The 20,279-nt window shown below is 37.0% G+C and overlaps 1 protein-coding gene and 1 pseudogene across 1 annotated transcript; both read right to left on the minus strand.

Moving 5' to 3' along the window:
• Positions 1-9,215: 9,215 nt before the first annotated feature.
• LOC149207132 (putative multidrug resistance protein) lies at positions 9,216-17,406 on the minus strand. Its single transcript, XM_089397936.1, has 3 exons — positions 17,268-17,406; positions 9,654-10,167; positions 9,216-9,513 (listed from the first exon to the last, which is right to left on the minus strand). Exons 1-3 carry the CDS (start codon positions 17,404-17,406, stop codon positions 9,216-9,218), a joined length of 951 nt encoding a protein of 316 aa, XP_089254062.1.
• A 452-nt stretch (positions 17,407-17,858) lies between these two features.
• Positions 17,859-19,218, minus strand: LOC149207133 (ABC transporter B family member 15 pseudogene; annotated as a pseudogene).
• Positions 19,219-20,279: the final 1,061 nt, after the last annotated feature.

The following is a 20,279-nucleotide window of genomic DNA, read 5'->3' on the forward strand; positions in this document are numbered from 1 at the left end:
CACTGTGGCTACGATGTGATTTTTAGCAAAGGAAAAGCTTTCCTTAGATACATCGCATCAAGAAAAGTGAAACAGATCGGTGTGCGAGTCAAGAACCTATATGCACTTGAGCTACAAGATGCATGCAAAGCCTTAAGGAGCAAGGCAAAGGTTAGAGACTTGTTGGTTGAGAGGGAGAATGAATTACCTCTCAACATAGAGCCTCAGAAGCAGCCTCAGCAACTTGTGGAGCAACACCAATTAGAGAATCAGAGAGGAGACCGAGTGGAGGCATCCACTCAAGTAGAGACCTCTAGTAGGGGGAAATTTGGAGCCAAGTGGGTAGTAGGAGCACATGCAACAATACCTCCAGATGAGAGGTGGGGTGATATGAACTAATATTCCCAAGAGTGTAGAAATTTGGGCAGGGTCGATTGACATCTTTTTTCTCACGGATCATTACCTTGCTACGTGAGCCCACAATACACAATAGCAAGATGGATCAGTGGCAGTTGATGCAATCAGATGTCAAAGTGACAGAGGCAGAGACTAGCAATAGTCAGATATTGGGAAGTGCAAAGTAGAGTTGGCAGTAGTGCGGATGGCACAGTGCAAAGTCAACAACATCGCAGAGTTTTCAATAGATAGTGCAGTAACTAGTAGCAGTTAGAGACTCTGGTGACAGATGCATCATCTTGATTCAATTTGGATGGTTTTACAGTTTCAGAAGTTGCAACAGCAACAACACTAGAGATAAGTGTTTCATGCAGAATATTCCAAAGGTACTGGATTGAGATAGATTTGAATTCATTTCTTGTTGAGAGGGAGTGTTGAAAATAACAACAATAAATGTTAAAAATAACAACAAGAAATCCTAATTTAATTTGTCCTTAAATCAAATTAGGAATTAAATTGAAATTCTATTCTCATAGCAACTTGTAATAGTTAACTACGTTAATTTTACTTAGTTGCCTTAGTAAATTCGAGTTGGAAGTCTATCTAGAGTCATGTAGAGTGATTCCTAAATTTTAGGGGTCTAGGTTGAGTTCTTTTGAGTTGTAATTAATTAACTTAGTCTAACTAAGTTATAGTCACTTAAACTAGTTTAATTAGTTGGAGGAACTAGTAGGAGGTCTAGTAGTGGGCAGCAACTTCAGTGTAGCTTCACTGCTCCACCAGTTAACTGAAGAGGCACTCGTAAATAACTCATGCATGTCAGTTCAGAGGAAGACCCAGTTGAGATTAGAGTTCAAGGACAATGTATTATGCCCTAGAGGGCAGCTCGAATTACATATCTTGGAAAGACAGGATGGAGGCAGTGTTGGAAGACAATGGGTTGAAGAAATTCATAGGGTAGCTTGAATTACGTATCTTGGAAGGATAGGATGGAGGTAGTGTTGGAAGACAACGAGCTGAAGGAATTCATAGGTCATGATATTCCAAAGCCTCCAGCATTTTATGCTAAAGATATGGCTAAATGGAGAAAGTGTGTGGCAAAGGGGGGAAGGATTATCCTATAAGGAGTTCGAGATCATATTGTCTCGAATATCCATGGTAATGAAACTGCATTTTCCATGTGGAGGGAATTGACAGACCTATTTCAAAATAGTAGTGACCACAAGAAGCTGGCACTGAAGCACAAGCACATAAATATCAAGATGGAGAAGGGTGACTCAATTTCGAAGTACTTGACCAATTTCACCCAATGTCGGGATGAGTTTGGAAGTGTCATGATTATTGTTGTAGAAGGTGATCTAGTGAGACTGGCACTTCTAGGCCTTCCCAAGAGTTGGCACAGTTACTAGAACTCAATGAATGGCAGGGAGAAGTTGCTAGAGTGGGAGCGGTTGTGGTCTGAATTGGTACAAGAAGAGATTTGATAGAATACCAGAGATGGGACCTCATCCAAAGATGTGAAAGAAGACTTTACATTAGTCAACAAAGAAAACAAAGCCATGGGAAAGAAGTCCCAAGGCAACGAGGGTGACAAGAAGAAATACTTGCTGAACATCATGTGTTTTCACTATCATGAGTTCAGGCACTATGCCACGATATGTCCACAGAAGGAAGCAAGCAAGAAGGAGCTTGTAGTAGCAGCAGTAGGTGAAGCTCTAGCTTCACAGTTCGAACTTGATTTTACTCTCATTTCATGCATGGCTAGCACTATAATGGGAAGCATGTGGTATCTCGACAGCGGTTTCTCATTCCATATGGCGGGAAATAGAGATCTCTTCAGTGACTTGGAGGGGAAATACCTCAAGCATAACATAGAGTTTGGAGATGATGAGAGGTATAGTGCGACAATTACCTTTCAAAGGGAGTCTAGCTCCCCTCTCAGAATCACAGATGTGAGGTATGTTCCAGGACTAAAGAAGAATCTTGTTTCCATCGCACTATTGGAACACTGTGGCTACGATGTGTTTTTTATCAAAGGAAAAGTTTTCCTTAGATACATCGCAGTGGGAAAAGTGAAATCGATCGGTGTGTGAGTCAAGAACCTATATGCAATTGAGGTACAAGATTCATGCAAAGCCTTAAGGAGAAAGGCAAAGGTTAGAGACTTGTTGGTTGAGAGGGAGAATGAATTACCTCTCAACATAGAGCCTCAGAAGCAGCCTCAACAACTTGTGGAGCAACCATAATTGGAGAAGCAGAGAGGAGACCGAATGGAGGCATCCACTCAAGCAGAGACCTCTAGTAGGGGGATATTTTGAGCCAAGTGGGTACTAGGAGCACATGCAGCCATACCTCCAAATGAGAGGTGGGGAGATGTCAAGTAATAGTCCGAAGAGTGCGAGACTTAGGCAGCGTCCATTGAGATGCTTTTTCTCATCGATCATTACCTTGCTATAGCAGCCCACATTACACAGTAGCAGGATGGATCAATGGTAGTTGATGCAATCAGATGTCAGAGTGATAGAGGCAGAGACTAGTAGCAATCAGATACTGGGAAGGAGAGTGGAGTTGGCAATAGTGCAGAGTCAACAACATCGCAGAGTTTTCAGTAGACAGTGTAGTAGCTAGTAGCAGTTAGAGAATCTGGTGACAGATGCATCATATTGATTCAGTTTGGATGGTTTTTCACTTTCAGAAGTTGCAACAGCAACAACAATAGAGATAAGTGTTGCATGCAAAACATTACAAAGGTACTGGATCAAGATAGAATTGAATTCCTTTCTTATTGAGAGGGAATGTTGAAAATAACAATAAGAAATGTTAAAAATAACAACAATAAATCTGAATTTAATTTGTCCTTGAATCAAATTAGGAATTAAATTGAAATTCTATTCTCATAGCTACTTGTAATAGTTAACTACGTTAATCTGACTTAGTTGGCTCAGTAAATTTGAGTTGGAAGTCTATCTAGAGTCATGTAGAGTGATTCCTAAATTTTAGGGGTCAAGGTTGAGTTCTTTTGAGTTGTAATTAATTAACTTAGTCTAACTGAGTTATAGTCATTTAAACTAGTTCAATCTGTTGGAGGAACTAGTAGGAGGTTTAGTAGTGGGGAGCAGCGTCAGTGCAGCTTCACTGCTCCACTAATTAACTGAAGATTCACTCATAAATAACTCATGCATGTCAGTTTAGAGGAAGACCCAATTGAGATTAGAGTTCAAGGACAATGTATTATCAGTCATATAATTTTCCGAGTTGTACAAATGGTGCATGCAATCAGTAGAAGGCCTATGATGGATTGTGCAGTTGTAGTGAGGGATTTTCCTAATTAAATATGGGCTAATTCTCTCAGGAATTGCGCAAGGAAGTAGGGGCTTGGTAGTAAGAAGAATTGGCTAAGTGTTGGCTTAAGCTGCTTTGTGAAGCAAAGAGATAGATTGTACTTGTGCAAGAATTGTTTGGGTTGAACAAGCATTGTATTTTCTTCTCAAAGCTTCTGGTTAATGCAATATAGATAATCGGGGTTTTGAGCAGTTTCTTTCCCCATAAAAATATTGTGTTATATGTGATTGCAATTCTTCCTTTTTTGCTTAGTGTTTTCATCAATCAATTTTGTTTCCGCTGGTGAGTAGAGTAGATTCAAATATTTTGTTTTAGCATATTACATAAGGAGTTTGAATCTACAGGTAAAAATCTACATTTCTGGTCAATATAGAATTGGTTATGGTCGTGCACAATCAATTATAGTTTACTATGATAGATTATGATTGACTATGATTGAGTGTAGTTACTCAGGGTTCGTTGGGTATGTCAACCATAGTATATGATATTGACCATGAGTGAATATGGTTTGACCAATTTAACTATAATTTTCTATGATAAATTAAAAATAATATAACTTCACTCATAATATACTTCGATTTTTTTAATTTTATATTATTAAAAAATAAAGTTACAAAGGTTGACTCATATCAATTTAATCATTGTTATTGTTGTCCTCCCTATGAAAGAGAGGAACTTGTGCTCTTGTGCCTTCCTTATAATGAGTAATATATAATAAATTTATACTAGCTCTTGTGGAATAGCGTTCAAATGGGAGGAGTTTAGTGCATTTCTAAATGATTTCGCATTCCTCGCCCACATCTACAGTGTTCCACTTATTTTTTAATTTATTATATTCTAAATATTGGCATTAGTATTTATTTTTAACTTATTGCATTCTAAATATTAGTATACGTTAGATCATTCGCATTTATCATCATATTTTTGTGGTCCATTCATTTTTTTTAAGTTATTGTGACTCAGTACACTTATTTTTAATAACTTCGTTTAACTCTTTGATGTATTTGTTTTTTATGGTATTTTTTTTTAATAAGAAAGGTAAGTTTAACTATTAGTTTATAGTGTTTTTGGCATTGTATTGTTTTTTATGCATCTAAAAAAACGTTTTAAAGGATAAAAAAAAATATATTTAGCTAATAATTATATAATTATATTATTCATGAATAAGTAAAAATTTTGAATAGTTAAATTATTACAAAGGATTAAATAAATTTGTTGGATTTGAAAGTTTTTTTTGTTATTTTATTTTAATTTATTGTATTGTATAAGTTTATCTTTATTGCTGTTATGATGGGTATTAAATTTTATGGATTTGACTTGCTTTTCATTTACTTCCTTCCTACATAGGCCACTACCTCATGGTGAATTTATGGGACCTCGCCTCTTAAGGAGAGTGGTAGAGGCCCCTTAGCACATTTTGTTTATTCATCTATATGAATTGGATTCATTCCATTATGTTGTTCATTTTGGGCCACTAGTTAGAGCTCTGGCTTATCCTTCAACACCTCCACTTATTGTTGCCCTTGATGACCATGCACTTTGAGTCTTGTTTGGTTATTTAGCGTGTGTTTTCTTCCATCTCCTTCACTAGCTTTCCCTCCTCTCTTGACAACTTTTTCTGATGGCAAAGGTTTGAGCCCAATCTTGTCATTAATACATCTTTCCTAGGAACTTATAAAGGCCTTTCATCAATACATCTTGTCATCAATACATCTATCCATCAATACATCTTGCCTAGAATCTTCCTTCTCATTTCTATGAGGTCTTTGTCAAGCCTTGTTGCCTTTGGTAGCCATGACTCAATACATCTTGTCATCAAGGTTTGAGCCTAATCTTGTCATCAATACATCTTTCCTAGGAATCTTCCTTCTCATTTCTATGAGGTCTTTGTCACGCCTTATTTCCTTTGGTAGCCATGACTTGACAACAAGCTTGTTGTCGATATGGAAATGGTGGTTGTGGCACTTCAGGGGACTCTCAGGATTACCATGCACATGCACCTCTACATTATGAGGAAATCCATCTGGTGGAAGAGGAAGTCTGACAAGAACGACTAGTAACTCTAAATTCAGAAGTCATGGCTGACATAGCCTCTTGGGTTCCAGATACATGCAATTCTTGGGGCCGCCAAAATCACTATATTCATAAAGTAGATTTGCAATGGCATGTTAAGTTGTTGCCAAAGAAGATTCTACTTGATTGGAGACAAACCCAAGTCAACCTAATGCACAAACTAGATGAACTCAGAGATCTTATGCTACACTCAGGAACAACCCATCAACTTCAATACTTCATTGTCCTTCTAATGCTCATGCTCCCTATATTTCATCATCTCAGTTCTTCTGCTTCATGCTAGGCCATCTCGGCTACTGATAAGTTCTTTTCAAAGTTTAGGTTTAGTGTCTTTTTCTTGTTGTCTCAAATTCTTCAGTCTCTAAAGGTTTCCCATTTGGCTTTTGGTTGTTGGTTTTCCCATGGTGAGGTAGCACCATCTTTTAAAATTATGAAGTTTTGGATATGTATTTGAATAATTTTTGCTAGCCATTGACTATATATTTTATTGTATTTGGTATTCTTTCTAAAGTAACATGTAGAAGACAATAAAACTAGCATATCTAATGTAAATATTTGATATTTTAATACATAATCAACTAAAAAGAAAAAAATATATATGGTATGCGTTTGTACATTCCAGGTTATCATCATATATTTTTGCGTAATAAATTATCTAACAAAAGTTGGGAAATTTTAATTTGATCTTCTTTGTAATTTCAAATTTATCTCAAGTATCAAGTGAAAAATGGTTTTCAAGTTTTTAAGGTCTCTCATACTACTAAGTTTTGTGTCAAATTGTTGAGCCTCTGACCTTTCCTACTTTTTCTTTTTTAGTATTGTAAATTTTGCAAATCTACTTGTCTTTCATTTTTAGTATTGAAAGTTTTGCATATTTTATGATGTTTTTCATTGATAATCGGAAACAAAACCTTAATCTAAGTCTTTGACAACTTTACATTTATGAGGCATTTCCAAACTACTCACATTAAACTTTTTCATTCTCGCCTTTAAGACAGATCTGCTATTTTCATATTATTGTGCCAAGAGGCACTCTCCAACATAGTATAGTAAAAATGTTGTATTGTCCTATTTAACATTTTGACTTGGTCATAATAATAAAAAATTAAATTAAACTAAAAATAAATAGAATAAAATAAAAGCATAAAATTAATAATTATAATTATAATTAATTGATAATTAAACCAATCCAAATCCATCTTAAGTGTCAAGAGATCAATTTTTTTGAGATGCAAATCTCTTTTAAAATGAAAAGAGATTTAATTCCTGTGGGCACTTGATAGATCTGAATTAAATTAAATCACTCTTGATAGATCTGAATTAAAATAAATCTAATCTGATTGAGTCCAGAAAAAATTAAATCCCTCTGGATTCATGTTAAATCGGTATTTAAAATAAATTTATACTAATACTATAGTATTTCCCTTCCATTCCACCTTTCTTAAACTTTTTAATAATTCAATTAAATGTTGAAAAACATGTGGATTTTTTTTTTTTTTTAATTCTAATAACCACTAACCCACGGTACAACTCATATTTATTCTATTAAAAGTTAATTTATTTTCAATCTCAAACAACATTCTTGCGCGTAAACCCACCCTCAAAAGTAATTTAAATGCTTCGACATCAAATTTACAGTTATATATATGTATATATATACACACGTCGATATACTTTAGCTTCAGCGTGGCGAGGTTTATACAGACAATATTAGGTTATGGTTATCAGTTTTTGATGGTCTGTTATATTAGGATTTGAAATACAATGTATTCTCCTCAACCTACTTCTATATCCCGAGGCTTCACCGTGGCAATCCTATTGATCTACGTTGTTTCTATGGTCAGAGCTTCGATGCCTTCCTCTTACTCAGCTTACTCCAAACATTACTCTAGGTGAATCCACGAAGACAATTTTTTTCAAAAGCATTGCATAATTATCCAGCTGGCCCATGTATTCGCTGTTTTTATTTTCATTCTTAAATTCATGAGTTAAACATTGCATGAGCTCTGATTTTCACCTCGGATTTCACAGTATTATAAATGTACTACATCAGATACTGAATCAGTTAATTCTCTAACCTGTTTAAGTGAAAGGATACGGCCATACTCAAGAGTGAAGATGATCCAACGACAGCAATTACGTGTCCTCGAAGGAGATAAGGACGCCGATTTTGATGAAATAGATTCAAGGTGACAAGGACATTAAGAAGAAAAAGACTAAGTTGACAAAGACGTTAAGGTGTGATAAAGTATAATTTATTTTAAAATCCAGAGAAAGTATTGAACAAATATATTCCATCGTTTTCACTTGCAATTCCGAGTCACGTCGAGATTTCGTGCAAGAAGCCAACCCGGTCTCTGGCCCTAACTGATTTTATTATAATTTGGATGATTCTTTAAAACATATAATTATGACAATAACGTTAAACGGCCAAACGTCATACAGATGACACTCCAAATTCCAAATTTGGCTGACGGCATTTTGAATGATTTAGGGCGTTGACAAATAACGAAGGAATGAAAATTCAACTTCAAAATCTGGCTGAAGTATTGAGAAAGCTTTGACGAGAGAGTAATATTTTGACTGGGACGTGAGAATCTAGTGGTAGCCTAGCTGGATAATGAGGAGAGAGTAATATGGATCGCCTTTTCCTTTGCTCATCAGATACAAATGACTTCCTTGCTCAATCACTTTCCCATCTTCAATCACAGGAATCGAATCTGCATTCTGAATGTTAGTCAGTCTATGAGCTATCACAGTACTCGTTCCTCCCATTATAATTTTGTCCAGGGCCTCGCCTCTTGAACGATCTTCTCCGATTGCCTGTCCAACGCACTGGTTGTTAGAAAAATAGTACGATGGCAGAGGAGCTCAGAAATCGGTTGCGGGAGAGTAGGTAAAGTCAACTTCAGTTGCGGCAGGTAAATCTTAGGTTGCAGACTTAATTAAAATGCAGGAAATAGCTCACGGCAAAACAGAGTAAAACAAAGGACTTAATTAAAATGCAAGAAATAGCTCTCGGCAAAACAGAGTAAAACAAAGGACGGTTGGGCAAATTTACTTGTGTAAGGTTAATACCGTAATGCAACTACCCATAACCATAATTATATTATATGTAAAAAAAAACATAAGGAAACACATTAACGTCATAAATGGATGCTGCTGCTCCAAGTGAAAAACACAACAAACTTACTGTAATTTATCGACAGAGTAACCAATATTTACTCCACTATTTTCTCCTCACTACCTCACAGACTCTACCTCCATAACTTGCCCAACATACCAAGCAATACAAATGACTCTTGCATATTTATCTTAACATACAATTTTGATATTAGTTACATGGCAGAGAAAATATTTAATACGCAAATGTGGACTCCTCTGCTATGTTGCCGAATGGTCCATGCTATACTTTTGTTCTGACTTCAATCCTTCAATTCTGACTTCAGTCCTTCTGCTTGCAAAGAAAATCGTAACCGTGCAGTGGTTGACTGTGCAAACAAAATCACAACCGTGCAGTGGTTGACTGGGCAAGCATGGTGTTTGTTAGTTTGTTTAAGGTGGTGGTTTGGATTATTATTTCCAACACTGGCGGCCTCGTCTAGCAGTAATATGCTCGGATTCTTTATAATCGCCCTGGCTATAGCAATGCGTTTCTTTTGCCCTCCCGATAATTGTAGTCCTTTGTCTCCACAATTTGTTTCATATCCTTTCTCTAAAGAACTACACAAATCCAAGTTAAATTCACTGCGATATTCAATCCATCCTAATTTATTCTAGAAACAATCTGCTTAATCAAACATATTGAATATCTATATTATTGCGTTAACATTCTGTTTCAATTGAAAGATTGCAGTATTTACCTGATGAAGTCATGAGCATTTGCAACCTTTGCAGCTTCGTTTATCTCTACCTCGCTTGCATTCTCTTTTCCATAGAGAATGTTGTCTTGAGTGCTTCCTCCAAACAGCGTGGGCTCTTGACCTACCAGAGCTATGTGGTTCAAACTTTTCAAATTGAACCTCCTGATGTCGCTACCATCAATTTTCACCAATCCTTTTAGGGGATCGTAAAACCTTTCAATTAATCCAATGATAATCCATTTTCTGGATCCACTTTGTCCTACCAGAGCCATGATTTTTCCTGCTTTTATGGTCAAGCAGAAGTTCTTGAAGATCATAGCACCTAGATGAGATGGATAAACGAAGTCCATGTTTCTGAGGTCCACGTTTCCTTCTATCTTATCCGCTTTCTCGCCTCTCTCATCCTCTGGGTTTATGCAGATTTCTCTGTCCAGTATGCCAAACAAAGATTTGACAACATCGAATCCTTTAGCAATGTCGCTGCTCATAGTTCCTGCTTTTGCTATACCTTTTCCTGTGGTTATAAGAATGAAGAAAATTTGGAAAAAAAACTTTGGATGTCATTTGTCCTTTTGATACAAGGTGTCCTCCGTACCAAAAGTTCAAAGCCGTATGTTGGAAATTTTTGGTAATTTCAAACAAAAAGTTGAACAAAGAATGATGCTCTGTTTTAACCACAGGATCTTAACACAGGGAAGCTAAATTTTCTTTCTGAAGAACTGAGTCTTTCACACACATAAAAAACTCTTTGTATTCATTAATAAAACACTCCCTGTTACAGACTTCTTCCTCTCATAGAGGGATCTACACAAAAAAAAAAACACTTTGGTTCCTCACCAAAAAAAATTTACTCTGTCTCCTTGCAAATTTACTTTGTTTCAGCTACAAATTTTTACACTACTGTGTGTAAAAATAAAACTTACATTTACTACTGTAAAAATCTCTTACATTCACTCGCTCTGTTGCATGCTTCGTATTGCATTACAAGTTACATATAAAAAAAACATTTACTCTGTCTATTCTGGAAAATACTCTGTCTTTTCTTGGACATTAACACTAGTGTATTACAAATTTCTTCATTCATATGCGCTGTTGCGCTTCTATTTTTCATTACATTGCATATATGTTCTCTCAACAAAACATTTCCCTTACCTTCACACGGCTGTGTGCATTACATCCAACCTGCTGGAAAAATTCTCCTTTCACCTTCGCTGCTGCGAGTTTCACATTTCATTTCATATACAATGAACAACTAAAAACTTCACACTTCTGCGTTTCTTCACATTACATTTCATATGCTGTCAAAAACAAAAAAAACATAACAATACATATCCTATGCCCATACTTCCGTAAAATAAAAAAACATTAAAATTAAAAACATTACCAACATTTACTGACCCACAGTAAATACTCATTAAATGTTTTACTGATAAAAGCTGGTGGTCAAAATCAAAACTTTCACTTCACGTAAGTTCATGTTGCAGGCTTGTTCACAACCGTAGATCTAATCCGACGGCTGACAACAATATCGCGCGGCCCTCTTCATTCGAACTTTATGCTCCGATGAAAAGCTGTTTTGAAAAATGTACTGAGGACACGCGTTAGATGGTGATTGTATCGCTGCCCCTCTGGAGAATACCACTATCCGTGAAAAGGCGGTGCGATAAATGGCTCAGCGGTTTTCAGCTGCACGGCAGTTGAAATTATATTTTCAACACTCCCCTTTAATTTCAACTGTTGGGTTATCAGTGATTCCCAGACATTTCCTCAAAAATTCAAAACCTTTTTGGCCCAATGGCTTGGTCAAAATATCAGCAACCTTCTCCTGAGTTCTGCAATGTTCTAAGACAATTTCTCCACTGTTTACCAATTCCCTGATGTAATGAAACTTTGTGTCAATGTGTTTCGTTCTCTTATGAAACACCGAATTCTTGGATAATGCAATAGCTGAGCTATTGTCACAAAAAATCACAGTTGCTTTTGCTTGTTCTTGGCATAAACTTCTTAACATCCTTCTCATCCAAACTGCTTGACATGCTGCTGCTGTAGCTACCACATATTCTGCCTCTGCTGTAGACAATGCTACAATAGGCTGTTTTTTAGAAGCCCGTGAAATGGCTCCTGAACCCATGTGAAAAACATAACCAGATGTGCTTTTCCGATCATCTACACTTCCAGCCCAATCACTATCAGTGTATCCAATTAAATCTGAATATTCTGAAGTAGTATATAAAATGCCAAACCTTTTAGTACCTTTAACATACCTCAGAATTCTTTTTGCTGCCTGCCAATGTGCTTCTTTTGGCCTCTCCATGAATCTGGAAATTAAACTAACAGCAAACATTATATCTGGCCTAGTTGCAGTCAAATACATGAGGCTACCAACTATGCTCTTGCACAAACTAGGATCAAAATCCTTGCTGTTGTCCTCTTTGCTGAGTTTTAATCCCATCACTGTGGGAGTGATTGCTGCCTTTCTCTCCTGCATGTTAAATCTTTCCAACACTTCATTAACATATTTCCCTTGTGAGATATAAATCCCATTTCCATTTTGTTCTACTTCTATTCCTAAGAAGTATCTCAACAAACCCATGTGAGTCATTTCAAATTCCTCTTTCATGACTGTTTTGAAATTTTCAATAAGATAATCATCATTACCTATGAAAATAATTACCATCCTTTTCTTTGATGTAGAGGGTGGGTTCTCCCTCACACTTTTCAAATCCATTTTCTAGTAGATAGGAATCTATCCTATTGTATCATGCTCTTGGTGCTTGCTTCAGCCCATAAAGAGCTTTCTTCAATTTGCACACTTTGTGCTCTTGGCCTTTCTTTTCATAGCCTGGAGGTTGTTCAATGTAAACCTCTTCCATTAACACTCCATTTAGGAATGCTGACTTCACATCCATTTGGTAAACTTTCCACTTGTTTTGTGCTGCTATGGACAACACTGCTCTCATGGTTTCCATTCTAGCAACTGGTGCAAAAGTTTCCTCATAGTCTCTCCCATACTGCTGCTTATATCCTTTGACAACAAGTCTTGCCTTGTGTCTTTCTATTTTGCCTTCAGCATTACTCCTGGTCTTATAGACCCATTTAACTCCAATGACCTCCATTCCTTTTGGTAGTTCAACCAAATCCCATGTCTTATTTCTTTCTATGGCATTGATTTCCTCATCCATAGCTTCTATCCATTTCTTATCCTTAATTGCCTCTTCGAAATGAACAGGGTCATCAACATGACAATATAAAGCAAACAAAGAGTTCATACCTTCATTTGCTACCTCTTGTTCATAAATGTCACTTAATTTTCTGAACTTTTTACCTCTTTCATTTGGTGTACAAGTGCTTGAAGAAGCACTTGAATTTCCTCCTTGTGGTGTGCTTGTAGAAGCACTTTCATTTCTCCTCAAGGGTGTCCCTTGCTATCCTTTTGTTGGTGCTGCTGTTTGGGGATGTATTTCAGCCATCTCCTCATCATTTTCATCATGTGACAAAGAGGTTTTAACATTCACTATTTTCTCTATGCTTCCATCCCAAGCTTCCTCCTCAATGAACTGAACATCTCTACTCACAATCAGCTTCTTGGTGGATGGGTTATACAACCTATAAGCTTTGGATTCCTCATTGTATCCAATGAAAATACATTTCTCCCCTTTGCTGTCCAACTTCTTCCTTAGCTGATCTGGAATGTGTGCATAGGCCACACATCCAAAAACTTTCATGTGGGTGACTCCTTGCTTTCTCCTACTCCATGCTTCTTCCGGCACTCTGTTCATGACTGCTTTTGTAGGGAATCTATTCAAAATGTACGCTACACAGTGTACAGCTTCAACCCAATAATCATTTGGCAAATTCTTTGCCTTTAACATGTTGCTCGCCATATCCATGATCGTCCTATTCTTCCTTTCGACAACTCCATTTTGCTGCGGAGTGTACCTAGTGGTAAACTACTTATGAATTCCATTTTCTCTACAAAACCGTAGAAATTCTTTGGAGATATACTCACCTCCTCTATCAGTTCTTAGAACTTTGATATGCAGCCCGCTTTAGTTTTCTACAAGTGCTTTGAAATTGCAAAATCTTTCAAACACTTCACTTTTGTTCTTCAGGAAATAAACCCAAGTTTTTCTTGTAAAATCATCAATGAATGTTAGTATGTAGTGGCTGCCTGCAAGTGATGGAGTTTGCATCGGTCCACATAAATCTGAGTGGACAATCTCTAAGGGTGTTTTTGCCCTTATGCTTTTCCCGGATGGAAAACTTTCTCTGTGTTGTTTCCCCAAGATGCAACCTTCACAAAGACTGTCTGGTTTCTCTATCAATGGTAATCCTCGTACCATTCCTTTTCTACTCAACAAATTAAGACCTCCAAAGTTGAGATGTCCAAATCTCAAGTGCCACAACCAATTTTCATCCTTTGGTTCGCTTTGGAAAGCCTCTTGAGTCATTGCTGCTATTACTTCTTTATTTTTCAAATCTGCTTTCATTCTGAGAGGGAACATCCTGTTCCTTTTCATCTTCACTTCAACAATACATTGTTTGTTGGGTGCTCTATCCATGATGGTGCATACATCATTCACAAAGAAAACATTGTACCCCTTTTGAACAAGTTGTCCAATACTTAAGATATTACATTTCATTCCAGGAACATAATAGACATCTGCTATGGTTCTCTTTTCACCTTTCTTTGTTAAAACATTTACCTTTCCTTTTCCCATAACAGAAACTTTGTTATCAATCCCTAGTGTGACTTGTGACTTCACATTCTTATCTAACATAGAAAACAGGGTTACGTTTCCTGTCATATGATTGCTGCAACCGGAGTCTAGAAACCATACATCTTCACTATTTTCTTCAGCCATATTACAAGCTAAAAACAAATTGTTTTGGCTGATATTTTCTCTAGTGAGATTTGCATTAGTTCTATTGCTCATATCATGTTGTTTCTTCTTACATTCATTTGCATAATGCCCATATTTTTTACAGTAGTAACATTGGACATTGGGTTTTTCATACCTTTGTCCTTGAGCATGATGTTGTCCACTTTGTTGGGTGCTGCCTTGGCCTTGGTTCTAATTTGGATTGCTGCCTCTTCCTTGAGCATTCACTGAACTATTTTTTCCACCTCTGTTTTGGCTTCTGCCTCTTCCTCTATTGTTTCCTCTACCTTGACCTCTTCCTCTTCCAAAGGACATCTGAGTCTTGAAGGCTTGTTCCAGAGATGAGTTTTCATTTCTACTCAATCTCTGCTCATGTGTTATCAGTGATGCATGTAATTCATCAATTGTGAAGTTTTTGAGATCCTTTGTCTCTTCTCTGGTGGTGACAATCACATCGAACTTTGAGGGTAGGACTCTTAACAGTTTCTCCACAATCCTCCTTTCTTCAAGAATTTCTCCATGAGACCTTATCTGTGTGACCAGACCAATCACATGTGTGAAGAATGAGTCAATATTGTCTGACTCCTTCATGCATAGATTTTCAAAATCTCTCCTCAGCAACTGTAGTTTTGTTGTCTTCACTTTCTCCATGCCTTGATAGGATGTCTTGAGAGTTTTCCATGCTTCTTTGGATGTCTTGGCTGCTGCTATCCTTGGAAACACACTCTCATGCACTACTTGATACAAAAATATGAGGGCTTTTGAATCCTTCTTCTTATAGCTCTTCAACAGATCTTTCTCTGCCTGAGTTAACCTATTAAACTCATTTTCATCTTTTGGCTCTTCAAATCCATCCTCAACAAATTCCCATAAATCTTGTGAGGCAAGCAAAGCCTTCATGGTTATTGCCCAATAGTCATAGTTTTTCCCATTAAACTGTGGGAGCTGAGTATTAAACATACCCATGCTAGTGTTGGTGCTGGAGCCAGCCATTCTTGCACTCTTAACTATGCTTCAAATACCTGACTGTGTATTTAAAATAACTGACTGTTTCTTCACAAAAAAAAAAACTTGAGAAATACCTTGACTGAGTCTTCACTCTGCTGGAGAAGCTGCTTTAGCAAGAAAATCCATCCTTCAACTTCTTTGATACCTTCAAAGAGCCTGGACAAGCTCTGATACCACTGTTGGAAATTTCTGGTAATTTCAAACAAAAAGCTGAACAGAGAATGATGCTTTGTTTTAACCATAGGATCTTAACACAGGGAAGCTAAATTTTCTTTCTGAAGAACTGAGTCTTTCACACACATAAAAAACTATTTGTATTCATTAATAAAAGACTGCCTGTTACAGACTTTTTCCTCTCACAGAGGGATCTACACAAAAACACTTTGGTTCCTCACCAAAAAAAAATTACTCTGTCTCCTTGCAAATTTACTCTATTTCAGCTGGAAATTTTTACACTACTGTGTGTAAAAATAAAACTTACATTTACTACTGTAAAAATCTCTTACATTCGCTCGCTCTGCTGCATGCTTCGTATTGCATTACACATTACATATAAAAAAAACATTTACTCTGTCTATTCTGGAAAATACTCTGTCTTTTCTTGGACATTAACACTGCTGTGTATTACAAATTTCTTCATTCATATGCGCTGCTGTGCTTCTATTTTTCATTACATTGCATATATGTTCTCTCAACAAAACATTTCCCTTACCTTCACACGGCTGTGTGCATTACATCCAACCTGCTGGAAAAATTCTCCTTTCACCTTCGCTGCTGCGAGTTTCACATTTCATTTCATATACAATGAACAACTAAAAACTTCACACTTCTGTGTTTCTTCACATTACATTTCATATGCTGTCAAAAACGAAAAAACATAACAATACATATCCTATGCCCATACTTCCGTAAAATAAAAAAAACATTACCAACATTACCAACATTTACTGACCCACAGTAAATACTCATTAAATGTTTTACTGATAAAAGCTAGCGGTCAAAATCAAAACTTTCACTTCACGTAAGTTAGATCTAATCTGACGGTTGACAACAATATCGCGCGGCTCTCCTCATTCGAACTTTATGCTCCGATGAAAAGCTGTTTTGAAAAATGTACTGAGGACACGCGTCAGATGGTGATTGTATCACTGCCCCTCTAGAGAATACCACTGTCCGTGAAAAGGCGGTGCGATAAATGGCTCAACGGTTTTCAGCTGCACGGTAGTTGAAATTATATTTTCAACACTGTATTGCATAGCGTGATGCATTGCGATGTTCCAAGAGCAAATCCCACAAACAAAGATTGTTTGATAATCTCTCTATTAGGTTCTTCTTGACACTTTTGGGAGAGATAGAGGATCTTCTCTTGTAAAGGGAAGGCACTAGTAGTGCGATGGTTAGCCACAGCCTTTGATGCAAGTTGACTACCTTGATCTTGAGCTTTTATAGCCTTTTGAGACATGGCCTTGATGAGAACCCTTTTAGTGTAGAAACATAAGATAGTAATGGGTTGCACTACGATTATTACAACTGCAATATGCCACGCTATTATGAAATCCATTGAGAAGGCTATTACAACAGCAACCAAAGTTTCTACAAGTAACGATATACGATCTCTGATAAGAGATCTCACTTGTATCACAAATTGCATATTCGAACCATTAGAATATTGTAACACAATTCACAATTTTATTGGAAATATTAAAACTTTAAGGTCAGGTACTTGCCACATTAGCATCTGTTGCTAGTCTAGGGCAAAGAGCTCCACTAGAATTCTCATCATTATCGAACCACCCAATCTCAAATGTAAGCATTTTGGACAACATCCACTCTCGAACCCTTTTAGTAAGATATTCCCCCATAGCTACAAAATTGTAATGTTGTAACATGTTTGTTGAAAAAGATATTACTCCCACAACCACAAACATGAAGGAGTAATATTCGATACTATATTTGATCTGGTCATGGTCCTAAAGGAAAAATATAGATACATTTCCCCCAAGGAATAAGGGAAAAACATGTTGAACTGCTCCGGAACCTAAGGCTCCTAAACAACCCAATAGAGCATGCCTCCATTCTGGGGCATTTAAAAGAAACAATTGATGAAATGAAGTGGTGAAAGGGAGCTTGTCTTCATGTACCATTTCTCGATTGGTCAATACAGATGCGTTCAAACTCAATCTACAATATATGCTAGAACTCCTTGTTACCAAAGACTCTAGCATAGTAGTGCCTTCTAATCTATCATATGGCTTATCTGCCGTAGCCTATTATAGTTTCACCAAAGTAGTGTATGCTCCATTGGGTTTACAGATCAGATCTTCATGTAGCATATAGTCTTGATCACATGACCACTTTGAACCACTGCAATCATGTCTGTGTTGTGGATGGTGGAGAGGAAATGAGCTACTACAATAGTTGTGCGTCCTACTGAAGCTTTGTCTAGAGCATCCTGAACGATTCTCTCCAATTCTACATCTAGAGCACTTGTGGCCTCGTCTAGAAGAAGTAGACGAGGACCCTTGAGCATAACTCTTGTAATATCTATATGTTGATTTTTCCCTCCTGACAACTGGACTCCGTGCTCACCCACCTGTATTTCCCAAATGAAGAAAGTAAACTCAAATTGACTGCACATTAGAACTGAAGAATCAGGGTAAAAACCTAAATATTACTTGTGTGTCATAACCATCTGGTAGTTGACTAATGAAATCATGAACGTTTGAAGATTTGGTGACAACAATAACATGATCCATGTTGGCTCCTTCTTTTCCAAACAAGATGTTCTCCTTGATCGATGTAGCGAAGAGTGCAGGTTCTTGACTTACTAGTCCAATTTGGGAATGCAACCATTTCAAATGTATCATTTTAGTGTTCACTCCATCCAGCAAAATCTCTCCATCCAGGGGCTTGTAGAACCTCTCTATCAACTCCACAGTTGTAGACTTTCCAGACCCACCTCTCCCCACCAATGCAACAGTCTTGTTTGTAGGAATGGTTAGATAGAATTTACGAAATATCTTGGATTTTGGTCGAGACGGATATGCAAACTCAACGTTTCTAAATTCAACTTCACTGCTGACCTCTTTCAATATTTTTCAATTTGCATCTTCCCAATCAATGATCGGTTCTCTGTCAAATATTTCAAAGATGTGTTTACAAGCAACATGTGCTTCTGAAAAGTATATGATATTTGGAAGCACGGTCCCTAGAGCTTTGTAAACACAACAGTGCTTTCAGAGATTTTGCTTGAACTTCAAAAATGTGGTAAATTTCCCATTGTAGGATCAATTATAGAAGTACATGAGAAAGAGAGATGAATAGAGCGAGAATGCTTACAAGCCACCCATAAGTATGCAACTTGACTCTGCGAAATTCCTTCCTCTGCTAGTGCCATGATACATAACCAATCTGCTACCCTACCAAGAGTTGAATGCCCACATACCAAAGGTCACTCCTCCCCTTCCTGTTGCGAAGCCTTTGACAAGACCTTGTTTAAACCCAAGCTTTACATTCCCATTGAGCGTAACGAAGAACTTAGCCATTGTCCTCTCCTCTCCAACGAAGGCAAAGACTGTCCTAATGGATGAAAGAGCTTGCTTTGCAATATTACTGGATTTATTATATGCTTCGGTGAACTTGTGAGAAGTCCCCACCAGAATCCTTCCATACATTATGCTAGGAATGATTAGCATGAGCATGAAAGGAAATGACGCTAATGCCAGTCTCCATGTCAAGTAGAATGCCAAAAAATAACTACTGAAGAATAAAGAAGTATTCATGACGAAGTTGGGTAGGTGAGGATGGACATTATCTTAAGAGAATTAGCAATGTTAAAATCAAAAAACTTAGTAAAAATTCCAAACGTTGATAAATTAGATGAACTTAATGAAGTGTCTGAATAGAATAAAGTAATAAGATCACACTTTTTCTAGTAAAACATCCTGTATAACGGGAGTACCATTAGTAACACTGGTAACCACTTCTATTTTGGTAGTTCTTTAGGTATCGAATAATCCCTCGCCCTACCTCAATACAACTTTAAAAGATCTTATACACATCCGAGATGCCTACCTTTCGCTGGTCCTCGCCCAACAAAATGCCTTTCATTAAACAAAGCAAAGAAAAGCATTAGTCATAGATAAGATCATCAAAAGCCATTTAACTATAGAAGTTGTGAAAGAAACAGGAAGACATGAAACAAACAAGAAGATGTTATACCTGTGAGCGCCAGTATTGCAGCAAGAATGCTGCAACTCCTGGGCTAATAACTTTACTTTTATCAACCTGGTAGTTCGTAACAAACTTGGAAGTGCCAGTGATGTATGCACAAGTACTAGCTCTCACTGCGGGTTGTCACTTGGTCAATCGGCACAAGATCACTAGGAGCTCAAGCCAACTTCTATAGATCTAAGAAGAAGCTCTAAGTGTGATGAAAGAAAGAAAGATTACTCTACTGAGGCTATTCTAATTGCAGAAAGGAAAAAGATTGGAATGTAAGGCAAGACCTAGTAAACCCTAATTAATAAGCTAATTCTACTTTTGCTAAAAACACTATGAAAACCATGAAAGCAGTGCCATTACCTACTCAAGAGAGAAAACAACATCTAACCATGCTATTTCTGAAACTAAATAAGCAAAAAACATATTTTTGGGTTTTTATGTGAATTTGACATGCATCTAACTTATTTTGTGTGAGTGTGGCAATGAACAGGTGGTGTTAAAGGGTGGTTTT

The sequence above is a fragment of the Pinus tabuliformis genome, chromosome 1_2, assembly GCF_031772625.1.
Source record: "Pinus tabuliformis cultivar Carrire ecotype Pingquan chromosome 1_2, CPIR1, whole genome shotgun sequence".
Classification (NCBI taxonomy): domain Eukaryota; kingdom Viridiplantae; phylum Streptophyta; class Pinopsida; order Pinales; family Pinaceae; genus Pinus; species Pinus tabuliformis.

Excerpts from the sequence above, each read along its gene's own strand:
- LOC149207132 (XM_089397936.1), bottom strand. The coding sequence starts at position 17,406 with ATGGGGGAATATCTTACTAAAAGGGTTCGAGAGTGGATGTTGTCCAAA. Across the intron at positions 10,168-17,267 it reads AACAGATGCTAATGTGGCAA|GAAAAGGTATAGCAAAAGCA; the intron begins GTACCTGACCTT and ends TTATAACCACAG. Across the intron at positions 9,514-9,653 it reads AATGCTCATGACTTCATCAG|TTCTTTAGAGAAAGGATATG; the intron begins GTAAATACTGCA and ends GGATTTGTGTAG.